Source organism: Drosophila grimshawi, unplaced genomic scaffold (assembly GCF_018153295.1).
Source record: "Drosophila grimshawi isolate 15287-2541.00 unplaced genomic scaffold, ASM1815329v1 contig_1377, whole genome shotgun sequence".
In the NCBI taxonomy this organism is placed as follows: Eukaryota; Metazoa; Arthropoda; class Insecta; order Diptera; family Drosophilidae; genus Drosophila; species Drosophila grimshawi.
In genome coordinates this window covers 18,525,191-18,540,041 of record NW_025062900.1, presented here as the reverse complement: position 1 = coordinate 18,540,041, position 14,851 = coordinate 18,525,191, and the positions used below count along the sequence as shown (strand labels likewise).

The 14,851-nt window shown below is 41.2% G+C and overlaps 4 protein-coding genes across 7 annotated transcripts; 2 read left to right on the top strand and 2 right to left on the bottom strand.

Annotated features, from left to right (window-relative positions):
- The first annotated feature begins 606 nt into the window (after positions 1 to 606).
- Positions 607 to 4,402, top strand: LOC6566401 (3,4-dihydroxyphenylacetaldehyde synthase 2). Of its 2 annotated transcripts, XM_032739476.2 has the most exons (3): positions 607 to 727; positions 780 to 1,014; positions 3,028 to 4,402. In XM_032739476.2, exons 1-3 carry the CDS (start codon positions 648 to 650, stop codon positions 4,234 to 4,236), a joined length of 1,524 nt encoding a protein of 507 aa, XP_032595367.1. In that variant the 5' UTR covers positions 607 to 647; the 3' UTR covers positions 4,237 to 4,402. The 2 variants fall into 2 exon arrangements, with proteins under 2 accessions (XP_032595367.1, XP_032595366.1); XM_032739475.1 differs by lacking the exons at positions 607 to 727; positions 780 to 1,014 and adding an exon at positions 2,073 to 2,595.
- Positions 4,403 to 5,030: 628 nt separating this feature from the next.
- LOC6566598 (protein anon-37Cs) lies at positions 5,031 to 6,977 on the top strand. Its single transcript, XM_001992780.2, has 2 exons — positions 5,031 to 5,190; positions 5,255 to 6,977. The coding sequence occupies exon 2, from the start codon at positions 5,257 to 5,259 to the stop codon at positions 6,817 to 6,819; it is 1,563 nt and encodes a 520-aa protein (XP_001992816.1). The 5' UTR covers positions 5,031 to 5,190; positions 5,255 to 5,256; the 3' UTR covers positions 6,820 to 6,977.
- On the bottom strand, positions 6,899 to 10,796 carry LOC6566597 (aromatic-L-amino-acid decarboxylase). Of its 2 annotated transcripts, none has more exons than XM_032739715.2 (3): positions 10,730 to 10,796; positions 9,574 to 9,659; positions 6,899 to 8,545 (listed from the first exon to the last, which is right to left on the bottom strand). In XM_032739715.2, the coding sequence occupies exons 2-3, from the start codon at positions 9,651 to 9,653 to the stop codon at positions 7,180 to 7,182; spliced, it is 1,446 nt and encodes a 481-aa protein (XP_032595606.1). In that variant the 5' UTR covers positions 9,654 to 9,659; positions 10,730 to 10,796; the 3' UTR covers positions 6,899 to 7,179. The 2 variants fall into 2 exon arrangements, with proteins under 2 accessions (XP_032595606.1, XP_001992815.1); XM_001992779.2 differs by lacking the exon at positions 10,730 to 10,796 and adding an exon at positions 9,757 to 9,858.
- Positions 10,797 to 13,203: 2,407 nt separating this feature from the next.
- Positions 13,204 to 14,818, bottom strand: LOC6566596 (protein l(2)37Cc). 2 transcript variants are annotated; one of them, XM_001992778.2, is made up of 4 exons: positions 14,681 to 14,778; positions 14,015 to 14,449; positions 13,527 to 13,952; positions 13,204 to 13,433 (listed from the first exon to the last, which is right to left on the bottom strand). In XM_001992778.2, exons 2-3 carry the CDS (start codon positions 14,444 to 14,446, stop codon positions 13,554 to 13,556), a joined length of 831 nt encoding a protein of 276 aa, XP_001992814.1. In that variant the 5' UTR covers positions 14,447 to 14,449; positions 14,681 to 14,778; the 3' UTR covers positions 13,204 to 13,433; positions 13,527 to 13,553. The 2 variants fall into 2 exon arrangements, with proteins under 2 accessions (XP_001992814.1, XP_032595154.1); XM_032739263.1 differs by having other exon boundaries at positions 13,415 to 13,952; positions 14,681 to 14,818.
- Positions 14,819 to 14,851: the final 33 nt, after the last annotated feature.

The window sequence follows — 14,851 nt, the reverse complement described above, 5'->3', positions numbered from 1 at the left end:
CAAATGCCTAAAGTATATATTCTTGGCTAGCAACCAAATCAGAATATAGATGTAGATATATATTCTTATATTTCTATGTAGTCAACTTGTCTTTGGCTTAGGATCGGCTCACTATGTCATATAGAAGAAGAAGAGAGAAGAGGAGTTCTTTTTCTTATCATATCGTTGTACTAATAATGATATTTCGATCCATCTGCAAGCGTATGTAATGTTCGACATGGCTAAGATAGCGGTTCTTTCTCGTTTTTTTTATTGTAATCATGCTTACGCTATAAACGGTCTTAATGTCGTTTCTGAACATCATCAGAGTTACATAAATCTCGCCAATGGTAACCAAAAACTTGCTGGCTGTGCACATTTTTACACATATTTAAGTATGTAATGTCGGCGTGTGTTGACTGCTCTTCAAGTATTGTTTGAAAGTTTTTACTGTGCACAAACGGCCTACGTTGAATCGTTGGATTCAAATCGCTTGTCGACGCTTTGACATGTCGCAGCGAGTTCATTAGTAGATCCGAATGTCAACGGTAAACAAGTGCAAAAGTCAAACAGCGCAGCAAATATAAACAGATTAAAATATAGCACATCATTAGGATAGGATCTACTATATTACAACTACTCGTCGACACGTGTTCTCTTCTCTTAAAATGGACTTTGACGAATTTCGCGAATTTGGTCACGCCTCAATTGAGTTCATTATCAACTATTTGAGCAACATCCGTCAGAGGTTTGTGTGTGTGTGTGTTTGTTATATTATTAAACAATCGCTACTTTCACAGAAATGTGCTATCTAGCGTACAGCCCTTCGATGTCATCAACCAGCTTCCCAGGCAAATACCCGAGCAGCCGGAGCATTGGCGCCAAATTCTTAATGACATGGAGCGGATTATACTGCCCGGATTGACCCATTGGCAATCGCCGTACTTTAATGCCTTCTTTCCATCATCCACATCGGCTGGCTCCATAATTGGAGAGCTGCTTATTGCTGGAATTGGAGTTTTGGGATTCAGTTGGGTAAGTTTCAAACGTTAACTTTAACAATATATGTACATATGGCATATAAAGAACAGATTAGTTTCATGAATGATACAGGATTAGAGGCAATACTGAAACTTTTAATACATATGTGATGAAGAAAGGATATTGCTGACTCTCTGAAAAGTATATTTTGCACACTCTTTTTATGGCCCCTTTTACCATATTTTATGGGGAGAGAGTCTAGCAATGCGAAATTTTGCCATAACAATGCATAACCAACAAAAGTTGCTTTGCCAGATTGTGTGATAACAATTAGTATCATAATAAAAGCTTACGCACAAACTTTAGATTTATGTGCAATATAATAGTTTATTTTATGTACGAGTTGAAATCCCGGCAGCAAAGTTACAAAAAAAAGTCATTCAGATGATGGGAAAGTAATAAGAGCAATGCTTTAAAGAGAAACCAGTTGGGTAAGGAGAACAGTTTAGCACAATTGGGAACAGTTGAAAACAGTCAAAAGTTTGTCTAAGCGCGAAATGCTGAAGCAAAAGTTTAATGATGGGTGCAGATACTCCTATAACAAAGATGTTGATCAATTACGTTGATGAACAGTAGTGTTAAGTAGCCTTAAGATTTAAATCGAAGTAATATGCTCTATTTGGAAACATTTAATAGATAAAATGCATTTTATATATTAAAATATAAATCAAAAGCCAAAACTCTGCACTATAAGTTTGAAATTTAGTTTATATCATTATATTTTCACTTTAACAATTATATTACGTTATTCCAAAAAAAAAAGTAGCACATAAAATATAAATAATATAATATATTGTTACAATTTCGATACGGCAGCAATAACGCATTAATTGCTTTGCCAGATAAATAATATCCATTGTCCGTTTTGTTTATTGTAATTAGACAAACCTAGCCAAAAGCTAACATTTGCATTTGTGGTGTTTAGAGAGCGGCATTTAAGAGTCGCTAAATCGGGCTCTGTTTCTGTTTTCTGACTGTGGCTCAGTTTCCGGCTCTGAGTGGGCTCCGGCCCTGTAGGTATAAAAAGCGGTGCACTCTCTGCTCGTGACAGCAGAGTTAACGTTAACTTCGCGGTGGCAACAAGTCAAGAAGATCGACAACACTTTGGTGCACAGTAGTGGGGCGACTGTTTCGAACTTTGTAAACAAACTAGAGACAAACAAATCGTAAAAAGTGCAAATAGAAACGCGCTTAACAACAATAGGAACAAAAATCACATCTTAAATTGATTCCACATCGACAACGTGACAGCATTGCAAAATGAACGCCAAAGAGTTTCGGGAGTTTGGCAAAGCTGCCGTTGACTTCGTCGCCGACTATCTGGAGAATATTCGCGAAAATGATATACTGCCCTCCGTCGAGCCCGGCTACCTTTTGCCACTGCTGCCCAAGAAGATGCCCGAGACACCCGAAGCTTGGCCAGAGATTCTAACGGACATCAATCGCGTGATAAAGCCAGGCATCACCCACTGGCAGTCACCCAACATGCATGCCTACTTTCCCACCTGTATTTCCTATCCATCTTTAGTGGGCGAACTCATAGCCACCGGATACGGCATCGTTGGCTTCAGTTGGGTACGTACAGGTGAAATCTTCGCATTATTCATTGTTCAATCAAGCTCAATACAAGCCCTTTGTTCAATCTGGGCAGTGAAAGCTGCGACACTCAAAGAACTCGACAAACAGGTTGCTAAAGAGCCAACGGAAAAGAAAAGGAAAGGGAAATCAAAAAGAGTATTGTTTTAATCCGGGGACTCGGTCAAGTTCACTTTTAACGTTGTTTGGTGACTTTTTTACGACTTATTTATTTATCATTAATTTAAGTTTACAGAGCATGAAATGATTCGATTGTTAAAATGCTTGCAACTAAAACATGCAATCTTAAATACCTTAAAGCAAATTCTATTGTCTTAATTATCCACTATGTATTATAGAAAATGCAATTGTCATTTAATTAAATCATAAATTATTATTAATGTGTACCTTTAACGTTCTCCTTTCTCACAGATCTGCAGTCCTGCATGCACTGAGCTCGAAATGGTCGTCATGGACTGGCTGGCCAAATTCTTGCATTTACCTAAACATTTTTTGCACGAGGACGATGGTCCAGGCGGTGGCGTGATTCAGGGATCCGCCAGCGAGTCTGTCCTTGTAGCTGTCCTGGCGGCCCGCGAACAGGCCGTACGCAAGGAACGCGAAAACCACCCGGAGATGAGTGAGAGCGATATACGCGGCAAATTGATTGCCTACTCCTCTGATCAGAGCAACAGTTGCATAGAGAAGGCAGGCCTGTTGGCAGCCATACGCATGAAACTGCTGCCCGCCGATGAAGATCTCATCTTTCGTGGCGCAACGCTACAGAAAGCAATTGAGAAGGATGTGGCTGCCGGTTTGATACCAGTCATATGTATAGCCACGCTGGGAACAACGGGTACATGCGCCTACGATGACATCGAATCGTTGGCCAGCATCTGTGAGCAGTATCAGGTGTGGCTGCATGTGGATGCAGCCTACGCAGGCGGCGCCTTTGCTCTGGATGAGTGCGCCGAACTGCGTCGAGGCTTGGATCGTGTGGACTCACTGAACTTTAACTTACACAAGTTTATGCAGGTCAGCTTTGACTGTGCGGCGATGTGGGTGCGCGATGCCAACAATGTGGTGGACAGTTTCAATGTGGATCGCATCTATCTAAAACACAAGCATGATGACCAGACAAAGATCCCTGATTTCCGCCACTGGCAGATCCCTCTCGGTCGGCGTTTTCGCGCCCTCAAAGTATGGATAACATTCCGCACGCTAGGCGCTGAGGGTCTTCGTGCCACAATGCGCAAGCACATCGATTTGGCTATCCAGTTTGAGAGGGCGGTTAAGGCAGATAAGCGCTTCGAGGTGGTGGCACCACGTGCCTTGGGATTGGTTTGCTTTCGTGCGAAGGGCGACAATGAGATCACGGCACAGCTTCAGCATCGTCTGATGGAGCGCAAGAAGATTTACATGGTCAAGGCGGAGCATTGTGGTCGGCTGTTTCTGCGTTTTTCCATATGCGGCATGGATCCTAAGCCATCAGACATTGAGTTTGCCTGGACGGAGATTGAGACACAATTGACAGCAATCTGTGCCGAGGATCAGGTGAATGCTCGAAAGGCTGGAGATATAACCGACCTATCGCATCATCTAACTGGACTACAGCTAACGAATGAAACTTTGCGCCGCTAGTTCAAAACTACTCCAACTTCAACATTCAAACTTACTTATGTAGACAATATTTATGCTTAATTTAATTTTAGTTGGTCTGATCGTTGGCAATGTAGCAAAAAGTTAAGGTTTAATAAATGGATAAAAATATAATTATAAATAAATGAGCATACTCTGATTTTGGAAATACATATTAAAATTTTAAACAGAATAAATTTAAAAGCTTACCGCCTTTAAAACAGTGTGCGAAAATGTACATAACTATCCAATACCGATATAAAATATCGTCATGAGCATACGATATTAATAAGTAAAAGTAAACAGTGATGCCAAACAGCAACAGATACAAACAGATGTTCATATAATTACTCAACAAACAGTGGCAATACCAGACTCTCAATAAAAGCATTTCATCCCGACAACCATCGACAGCAGTTTAGGCCCGCATTTCAAAGTTTAAAGGGCACATTTAATATCAATCTTAGACTGTTCGATTAATTAATAAAATAGACTACACTATGGTATTGTAAAAACTCATTAAATAATTAATCAGAATAAATTTGAAATCTTGCCGCCCTTAAAACAGTGTGTACATACCTATACAATATCGATATACAATATCGGGATGTGCAAACGATATTAATAAACAAAAGTAAAAGTGGCAAGACGAATACAAAATACGCTTGCGACCAAAAATTGATTTAATACACGATATTTATTGTACTTGCATGAGCTTACCATAACAAGGTTCCGAGTACAAAGATATTTAAGCTATTTAATAAAAATAAAAAACATTGCTTGACAAGCAATACGTTAGAAAATATCTGATATATTGTGAGAGCATTTGAAAATATGTCTGATTGCGACAAAATTTTGGTCGATTGAAAACATCAAATATAAATAAATCACAACCGATTCAGATTTTACAAAATTAACTACACTTTTCCAAGCCGGGTGAGATTTTGATTTGCAATGGTAAGTCCAATTTGTATTGCTGTTTAAATGTATTTTCAATAATATTATTTCTGCATTCGTTTAGTTATGTATAGACTAGCTAGCAGGCGCAGCTTATACAATGCAGCGGCACTTCAAGCGGAGGTAACCGGACTGCAGCAGCATGGAAACCGTCACGATTTCAACTACAACTTGGAGTCGACAAAGCTGAATGCCCAAATTGTTATCATTGGTGGTGGGCTGGCGGGCCTGTCAGCTGCGCAGCATCTCCTGGCCAATGGATTTCACAATACACTCGTGCTGGAGGCAACGGATCGTTATGGGGGTCGCATTAACTCCAAACGTTTCGGCGACACATATTGCGAACTGGGTGCAAAGTGGGTTAACATTGATGGCTCCCACGACTCCATGTACGAGCTGTTACGCAATGCCGAAGGATTGACCAAAGAGCTCAAACAGCCAACGCGCGTCAGATATATACACGCAGAGGGCGAGGGGCAGCAGAGTAACATTCCGCCCAGAATGGTGGAGCTGATAGACACGCTGTTTCGAGACTTGTGTCGCGGCTACAGGGTACGTGACAAGGTGAAAAGTGGAGGTGATCTGCACTCGCTGGACAATGTTATGAGCTACTTTCAGTCGGAGAGTGATAAGCTCATAAGTGCATCGTTTAAGCTGCCCAGCGAACAGACAATGGCTCGTGAAATCTTTCAGTCACTTTTCAAGGATTTCAGCAGTATATTGGGCTGCTGTCTGGAGTATATGAATATCCAGTACGTGACCAGCTGTCCACTCGAGCAGGAATCGAATCCCATTTACGTGCCCACTGGCCTGGACAATATTGTGAATGATCTAACACACAACTTGGGCGGCCAGCAGCTGCAGACGGGCAAACCAGTTGGCCAGATACAATGGAAAACGCAAACAGAATGCCAGCTTGTTGGCTGCTTGGATGGCAGTTTGTACCATGCTGATCACATCATCTGCACGCTGCCACTGGGTGTGTTGAAGAACTTTTCGGCAGCGCTGTTTAAGCCCATGCTCCCACTGAATAAGTTACAAGCCATACAGAATCTGGGCTTTGGTAATCCCGTCAAGATCTATCTTTCGTACAAACGGCCTATCAATCACTGGCTAAAATCAAATTTTCGTCCATTGGGCTCACTGCTGAAGCCAATTCAAACGCAAGCCGCTGATGTCAGCAGCGCTAATCCGCTGCGTTGCTGGACACAACAGGTTGTGGAAATATCTCAGCAGCCGAGCAGCAGGCATGTTCTAGAAATACGCGTCGGTGGCGGCTACTATGATGAGATCGAGAAGCTGCCGGATGCAACGCTGCTGGAGCAGATAACGAATCTGTTGCGCCAGTGTCTCTGTAATCCGCGTATTCCCTATCCGCAGGCCATGTTGCGCTCGAACTGGAATAGCTCGGCCTGCTATCTAGGCGGCCGACCCTATTTCTCCGTCAACAGCAGCGCCCGGGATGTGCAGAGCTTAGCGGCGCCGCTCGGGGATGCAGCACCGACGCTGCTCTTTGCCGGCGATGCGACGGCACTTAACGGCTTTGGCACCATAGATGGGGCACGATCGAGCGGCATACGCGAGGCGCAGCGCATCATTGACTTTTACAACATGAAGTATTGCGCCTAATCTCACACCTGGCATATTTCGATACAAATTCAGAGGCTGTAGTCCAAATTAATAGTTATAAATTTGTTAAATATTATTTAAGCACATTTATTAAATAGGATAGCATTTAAAAACATCAACAACAATAATAACGATGATTTATTTTCTGATTATGCGAACTGTTCCGCGTTTCACTTTGAGAATACCACATTATGTGTCAAGCATTTCAGATATATTTAGCTAGCTAAATGAAAATTAAATATTTTAGGAAGTAAAAAGTCGGATCAGTTCTCTATGTTTGCGATTTGAAAGATGGATGAGCGACCAATGTAAAAATATTCCCTAAACATGTCACTTTTAATACTTCGATTATTTTGCCGCTCACTTTTCGTCAGCTGCCTCACTTTGCTCCATTTCATCAGCAGCAGCGCTAACTTCCTTCCACGAGTACTCCATGTCCTCGCTTTGTGTGAACCGGGAGCAAACAGCCATGCGCAAGAAGTAGACATCGCGGATCTTGGCCGGCACCATGTGTATATTGCCGCGTCCATTGATGCGCTTGAGCAGCGCCTCGTTGCGCTCATTGCTGCCCTTCAGCCGGAAGCAGACCAGACCCATATTCACCTCGGAAGCAAGCTCAAAGCGCTCATCCTTCACACAGAGATCACCGAACTGCTTGGCAAAACCACAATGGCGTCGAATGTGAGCCTGAAGATTCTCCACACCGTACAGACGCAGCACAAACCAGAGCTTGAGGGCACGGAATCGGCGACCCAGTGGAATTTGCCAGTGGCGATAGTCGGGTGCTGAGCCCTGCATGTCATGCTTCAGGTACAGTGGATCCACATTGAATGCGTTCACCACCCAGCTGGGATCCTTAAGCCACATGGCCGAACAATCGAAGTTGACCAACATCCATTTGTGTGGATTGAAGTTGAACGAGTCGGCGGTCTCCATGCCCTTCATGTAATGACGATACTCTGGGCAAATGAAAGCGGATCCGGCATACGCAGCATCCACATGCACCCACACATTGTGCTTGTTGCCCACCGGACCGCACTCATCCAGGCGATCGAAGGCGCACGAGTTTGTGGTGCCCAAGGTGACCACGGCATAGAAGGGTATCAGACCATCAGCCAAATCTTGCTTGATTGCCGCCTCCAAAGCATCGCCACGTAGGCGATTGTGCTCGTCAGCCGGCACCGAGCGCAGCTTGATGCCACCCAAAAGTCCAGCGCGTTCCACAGAGGAATGCGCCTGGGCGGAGGCATAGCCCACTAGTTTGCCAATGATCGTCTGCTCATCCCAATCTGGATGCTCTGCCTTCACCTCCTGCATCTTCTTCGCCTTGGCGCCCAGCAATGCCACCAAAGTGGACTCGCTGGCTGTGCCCTGAATGACGCCGCCGCCTTTGCCACCCGAACAAGCCAGAAACTCCGACGGCAAGTCCAGCATCTTGCCCAACCAATCGAGCATGACCACTTCGAGCTCAGTACATGCTGGACTCGCGATCCAGGTGAATCCAATGCAGGCGATCGCACCGCTCAGCATATCCGCCACAATTGCCGGATAGGAGTTGGCCGTTGGGAAATAAGCATGGAATTTGGGACTGTGCCAGTGGGTCACGCCCGGCATGATCACTCTCTCAATGTCCTTCATCACATCCTGCCAATCCTCGGGCTTCTCCGGTGCGGTCTCTGGTATCAGTGGCTGCAAATAACCAGGCTTCACCTCCGGCAGCACTCGCCTGCAAGGAACAATGACAGCCAACAGCAATTTCATTAGTAACCTCATCAGTAACCATTCAGAAAAGCTCCAACAAAGTTTTCAGCAAATTGAATTGCAACAAGAAACCCAACCACCCACACAACCCACCCACAACTTGCCACTTGTTGCCAGTTTATTAAAAATCAATAGAAGCTTAAAGAATCTCGAATGGCTTTTAGGCTTAATTCAGTTCATTTCCATCTTAATGTTCTAATACGTATTTAACTATTTGTATCTATTTTCTATCTCTATCAGATAAGAAACCCTAACCGATTTTAATTGGAATCAGATTGCCATAATATGTAGCAATATGTAGTAAATGACTTTAATAACTTTAAGACTTGTTTACATTCAAATCTTTTTAGTGACAAGAAATGTTTCCTTTTCTAATTATTCACAGAATACAAATGAATATTTGACCAATTATTAATATTAATATGCACGATTAGCAAATTGCGTGATAATCAGAATGAAATCACAAAATACTAAAAAATTATTAGCAAAATAATATGAGATCTGAAAGTTTCGAGGCAATAATACCAGTAAACAAAATTGTTCAAGAACAATGAACAAGGTAGCCGAAGGTAACTAACAAAGTTGACCTTGACACGCCATCAAAGCAGCTAAAAACCTTATAATGTTGTAATTAATTAGCCGGCAATTTCGAAACACACTGGCAAAAAAAAAGAACGTTGTGAAAGGCTTAAACAGTTAGACAACAGAAGGCCGAAACGGGCGAACAAATGTGGCCGATACTTTCCAATGACTCACAATAATTCGAAATATAAAAAAGTCATTCACATCGATACGGAAATATGTCTAACCCTGGGTCAACCAGAGCGAACTTTCGAATTGTGAGATCAAATCAAGTTAATGAATAACTGTCATCAATACCTTAACTGTCGCACATAAATTACGCACATACTTGCACACTTATGTACAAATAATAAATATGTATAAGAATGTGTCCTTAAATTAAAATAAATGTTAATTAAGTAAAGCACTCACCTTTCGCGTATGTTTTCCAAGTAATTGGCTATATAATCCACCATCGTTTTGGCAAAATCTTTAAATTCGGGCGCCTCCATATCGATCTGTAAGCGTAATGCAAACAATTCAATATTAATTAGCGATCGTTAATTTATATAATTTACACATTATTCGAAAATTAGAGACATTTGAAACACTCACCGATACCCTGGAATCCAGCTTATCTACCACCACAGTGTTAGATGCCGATTTACACTCACTTTTCAAGGGCATCGTAATATTAGTAGGAGTTTTGCTCATGTTTAATGAATAGTGAGTGTTTTAGATTGAATACTGTGCTTGTTATGAATCAAGTTTTAGATTAGTAAAAGCGTGTAAATGTTAGTATGAGTGTGAGTAAAGAGTTTTATTTATATTAGTGCTACGTGCGTACGTGAATCTTATATGCGAGATTACTATTCTGATAATAGTTATCAGTGCAAACTAATCTAATTAATAACAATTTTTGATATGGCAAAAATATATTCCATGCTGACCGCAGTCCCCTGCTTACATCTAAATACATTTATTCATTTATTTTATTATTTACTATTTATAAAAGCTTTAATTTTTCAATGCATTGCATGTCTTATTTGCATTATTTCATTCTTGCATAATTCATAAGCAATAAATCTATTTTAGACAACTAATGTACAAGGTTTTTTTCCCAAGTGTATGTTTTAGAATACTTGTTGAAGCCATTGGAAAAAGTTGCTTTTGCAAATTTGTTTGCTTTGCTTTATGCACAGACTTTGTGTGCCAAGTGGACAAGTTATAAGTTAATTCAATTGCATTTATAGTTAAAATGCTTAAAACCTTTATTGAAGGCAGTTTTAAGCCCTATTTTTGGATAAATACCAGTCGACAAAGCGGTTTGGCATTGAGGCTGCAACTACTACAACTACAAAGTTGTTAAAAACCAGACCAGAACAAGCCAAAAATTGATTCGATTGTAGGAATGCTAAAAAAAAAAACAGTCGACAAGGCTGAATGTAGACTTAAAATTTGAATTAAAGCAGCGCTTGAAAGGTCAGTTCGCAGAAGATTACGTATACGCCCATGTAGACATTTAAGTGGTACTATTTTGTAAAGCACATTAATTGTTTAAATATGCCCAAGAGGCACACGCACTCACCGTTTGTGCACTTAAGTTGACTTGCTTTTAATTATTTGCACTTTTCTGTTGTTGTCGTTTTATTGTTGTTTTTTGTTTTTGTTGTTTCACGTTTACGTTTGTTTCTTCTTTTTCTGTTTCTATTTTTTTTTTGTTCTTTGCAAATTTAATCAAGCTGTGCCCGCTCTGGCAACCGTTAGCCAACTGAGTGCTGCTCGTCGCTCGGCCAAAGCTTTTAAAGCATCGCACCAGATGAGAGCTGCGAGTGGTGAGCAGTGAGTTGTGAGTTGTGCGAGCTCCGAGCTCCGAGCTCTCAGAGTAGCCGCAGGACCGGTTCACCTGTTACACTCGACTCGCAATCTAATCAATGCCCATTCGCTAAACTGAAACTGAATGTAGAATGTAGAAGCATTAAATTTGTTATAAATAATTAATAACAGGTGTGTGTGTCTGCATTTTTTATTTACATTTATTTATTCAATCTGTTGACAACACAATTAATGTTTGATATTTGGCCGACGTCATTCGATGTAAGTGAATTTAAACAGCAATAATACGAAATGTAAACAATAATCTTTGAAGCTATAGCGATGCATAATAATTAGGTTGATTTTTAAGAAGCATTAAAAAAGAATTCCCCCAGCGCTTATGAGTCACATGTTGCATGGGGTTTCCTAAAACTAACTGAGAGACGTAAGAGAAACCAGTTAAAAAAGAAAACAAAAACAACAAAAAGGTTACTAAATTGACTTCATAATGACAACAAACTCGAAAACTATAAAATTTACATTTTGTCAAGCGCATGCGACATTTAGCGACAGGTTTTAGCTAGAATTGAAAGAAGGCAGCTGGACCTGTACATTTAAATGTATCCAATAGATATTTCGGCCAGACCCGAGCACGAGACTTGCATTAATGTTTCATGACGTCAAAAGCTTTGCTCTCCATTATGTGTCCGTGAAAGGAAAAGGGAAATCACCCAACTGTTGCTGAGTGTGTGTGTGGTGTGTGGTGTGTGAGTTTGCGTGCGCCTGGCATTTGGAACGAAGCCACTTTGGCAAATCACTTGACTGAATCAACAGATTTTTGCAATGCCAACGGCAACTTGGCCCTTATTGTGATGCCACCGCCAGCATCCTCAACCCAACTCCGACCAACCAACCCCAACATACTTCTGTGTATCCTGCGCTCAGTTTCAATGGGCAGAGCGGAGTGGAGTGGCTTGGAGTGAAGATGATGATGGGCGGGGCGGGTGACTTCTGCTTTCTGCTTTCTTACTTAATGTTAAAGTGCTTCAATTTGATTTATGGCTGACTTGAGTTGAAAGCCTGGCTATTCATGGGGTAAAGATGTACTGAAATGGCACCTAGACGTGGGGGATTGCATAATCGAGCGAACAAAAAGCATATTAATTCCATGCGAGGCGATAAATTGGACAATTCCAGCATCCAAAGAAGATGAAAAAATCGAAACTTGAACGAAACAAAGGGAAATTATTTCATTCCTTCTTGGCTGATATAGACTGACTTTGGATAATTGATTTAATTTGTGGCTAACAAGAGAATTAATCAAATTAAAGAATCGAAAGTCGGGAATGAAAGAAATTCAGGGAAAATGGCTTTTTCTTGGATTACTCTCGTTACAGCGTTGCCCGATCCAATTTCTCGGAAAAAATTTTATGCGGATTTCTTTAGAAACGTTTTCCTCCTTTTTCTCTTCAAACTTGTAGCTCGAACTATGCTATCCATAACACATTGCGGACCTTTTGCCCAAATTATAATGCTTTTGTTTTCCTATTAATAAGTGCTTTTAGCACAGAACAATAATCATGCAACATATTTAGAGGATCACTAATAAGAACGAAGCAAAGTCATTTTCTTAAAGACAACAAAACATTGCATATTTTCAGGGTGAATCAAGTTTTCTGCATGCTACAAAATTTACGAAATTAAAGTCATAGCTGGTTGAATAATAAAATCAGTCTTTGAGAAAAATCTAAAATATCAATGCCTATTTATAGGGATAAATACAATTCTTAGTTTCAGGTAGTTAGAAGTACTCTTTTAGGATGAGTCATACACCAACGACATTTATTTTTTTTAACAATCTTGATTAGCTTGGTAACAATCCTGTAGATGTTTTTAAAGAATGAGACAAAAATTACCAATTCCATTGATTGGCATTCCAGGTTACTGTTGAGAGTCATATAATAACCAAAAACTTGAACGATTGCAGCTTCAGGTCGAATGGAAGTGGGCCACAAATAAATTGGTCCTAATAAGTAGTTCGCTAGGATATGCAAGACTATAAAAACTTTTTTAACTATTGTGTTTGAAGGACCTTTGCTCTATCTGTGTAAACAACATCCGAACAGTCCTAATCATGACAAAGTCACGACCGATTTACCAATCGAGATATGGCTTTTTAATAAATACAAGCTTGCAATAAACCCGGCAAGTAACAATATTTAATTTGTTCCCCAATAGAAAACAGAATTTAGGTGTAAATTTCATATTTAATATGTATTTATTGTATTGAATTCTTTTGTTCACATAACAAATTTGTAATAATCCTGCACGATGTAATTTTACGCCTTACGGTCCGAGCTCAAAGACTTGCAAGATTAGCTCAGATGCAGGCATGGAGCCATTCGGAAATAACAAAGTTGAACGACAAGAGCCCGTACAAAAGATGGGTCCAAAGTGATACAAATATTGGCCATTTTCTATTGCAGAAGGCGATGCGTTACAAAGTGCATAGAATGGTAAAAAGAAATAAACAAAATCGAAAGTACTTAATAAATGCTACAGATAGTTACAACTTATTCGATTAGTCAATCAGTCTACTACTGCGCAAGGGTAGAGGGAAGATTGAGCAGCGTGCTCTGTCCACTGGGCAAATAGGCGACGCCACGTGACCTCGATAGCTGGTAGGCAATGTCCTCGGCGGCCTCAATACGACGCAGCTCGACAAGACCATCGCCGGCCTCACCGAAAGATTTGGCCAGCAAACCGGCAGCCTCGGCATCACCCTCGGCTGAAATAATGGAAGCCAGCTTCTGTTGCTCAGCCTTCTCCACCACAAAGCGCGCCTTCTCGGCCTCCTGCTGAGCCACCTGTTTCATTTCGACGGCCAGTGTAAACTCACGGCCAAAGGTCAAATGTGTCAGCGAGATATCATCCAAAATGAAGCCGAATTGCTTGGCACGCACAGTAAGCTCTTGAGAGACGCGCTGCGAGACCATCTGTGAATAATGCGTGGAGTGGATCTTAAATATGTCTTTTAATTTCAAGTTTTGTTGCTCACCTCACGCTGTGTAATCAGTTCGCCGGCATCGAACTGGGCGACAACAGCCTTCAGCACCTCGGGCGCAATGGATGGCAGCACACGCTCATCGTAATCTTGACCCAGAATTGTATAGATCTTGGGCAGTTGATCGGGTATGGGACGATACAAGATACGCAGTGTAATGTTGACATTCTGCAAATCTTTGCTGCCGGTTATCACCGGCACATTTCGAGGCTGTGCACGAATATCGAAGATAATGGGACGCTGCACCCAGGGAATAAAGAAATGTGTGCCCTCGCCGACAACGTTCTCCTTGATGCCAGTGAAGCGATCGAAAATCACCGCCCGATGGCCACCCTCAACGTTATATAATGCGGAGTTCACAACGCCGCCCAGCAGTGCAACGCCGAGACCCATTTGGCCAATACGATTAAAGAATTGCGCAGCCATTATCTACAAGAAAAAAATAACACAAGAAAAACTATGCAGCTTTAGATGTAAATTTATGGGTGTATTTTGTATGTTTATGTAAATGAACTGAAATGCCGACTGGGTTTTTGTATTTCGTCAGATTTGTAGGTTAGAAAGTCATGTAAACTTCCCGAGTTCAAAGTCTGCGCTGTGATTGATATACATTTGGGTATTGTTTTTAAGGACACGTTTGTATTAACAATTTCTACTAACTTTTTATTTGCTTGTGCACTCGTTTATAATGTAAATGATGTTATAATTGTACAAGATTGCTCGCTTTGTTAAAACCGCACGCAACGAAACGACAGCTGACAGTGTTGCAAAACAGCTTCAGTGGCAATGTCACTTATGATTCTGAGTGGTCCACGCTGTTTAGAAATATCG

What these genes read in the sequence shown, in the direction of transcription:
- LOC6566598 (XM_001992780.2), top strand. Translation starts at nt 5,257, where the DNA reads ATGTATAGACTAGCTAGCAGGCGCAGCTTATACAATGCAGCGGCACTT.
- LOC6566596 (XM_032739263.1), bottom strand. Translation starts at nt 14,446, where the DNA reads ATGGCTGCGCAATTCTTTAATCGTATTGGCCAAATGGGTCTCGGCGTT. An exon ending in AACTGATTACACAGCGTGAG is followed by an intron (nt 13,953 to 14,014) that starts GTGAGCAACAAA and finishes CATTATTCACAG; the next exon opens with ATGGTCTCGCAGCGCGTCTC.
- LOC6566597 (XM_001992779.2), bottom strand. Translation starts at nt 9,855, where the DNA reads ATGAGCAAAACTCCTACTAATATTACGATGCCCTTGAAAAGTGAGTGT. An exon ending in AGCTGGATTCCAGGGTATCG is followed by an intron (nt 9,660 to 9,756) that starts GTGAGTGTTTCA and finishes TTACGCTTACAG; the next exon opens with ATCGATATGGAGGCGCCCGA. An exon ending in TTGGAAAACATACGCGAAAG is followed by an intron (nt 8,546 to 9,573) that starts GTGAGTGCTTTA and finishes TGTTCCTTGCAG; the next exon opens with GCGAGTGCTGCCGGAGGTGA.
- LOC6566401 (XM_032739476.2), top strand. Translation starts at nt 648, where the DNA reads ATGGACTTTGACGAATTTCGCGAATTTGGTCACGCCTCAATTGAGTTC. An exon ending in TTGAGCAACATCCGTCAGAG is followed by an intron (nt 728 to 779) that starts GTTTGTGTGTGT and finishes CTACTTTCACAG; the next exon opens with AAATGTGCTATCTAGCGTAC. An exon ending in GAGTTTTGGGATTCAGTTGG is followed by an intron (nt 1,015 to 3,027) that starts GTAAGTTTCAAA and finishes CCTTTCTCACAG; the next exon opens with ATCTGCAGTCCTGCATGCAC.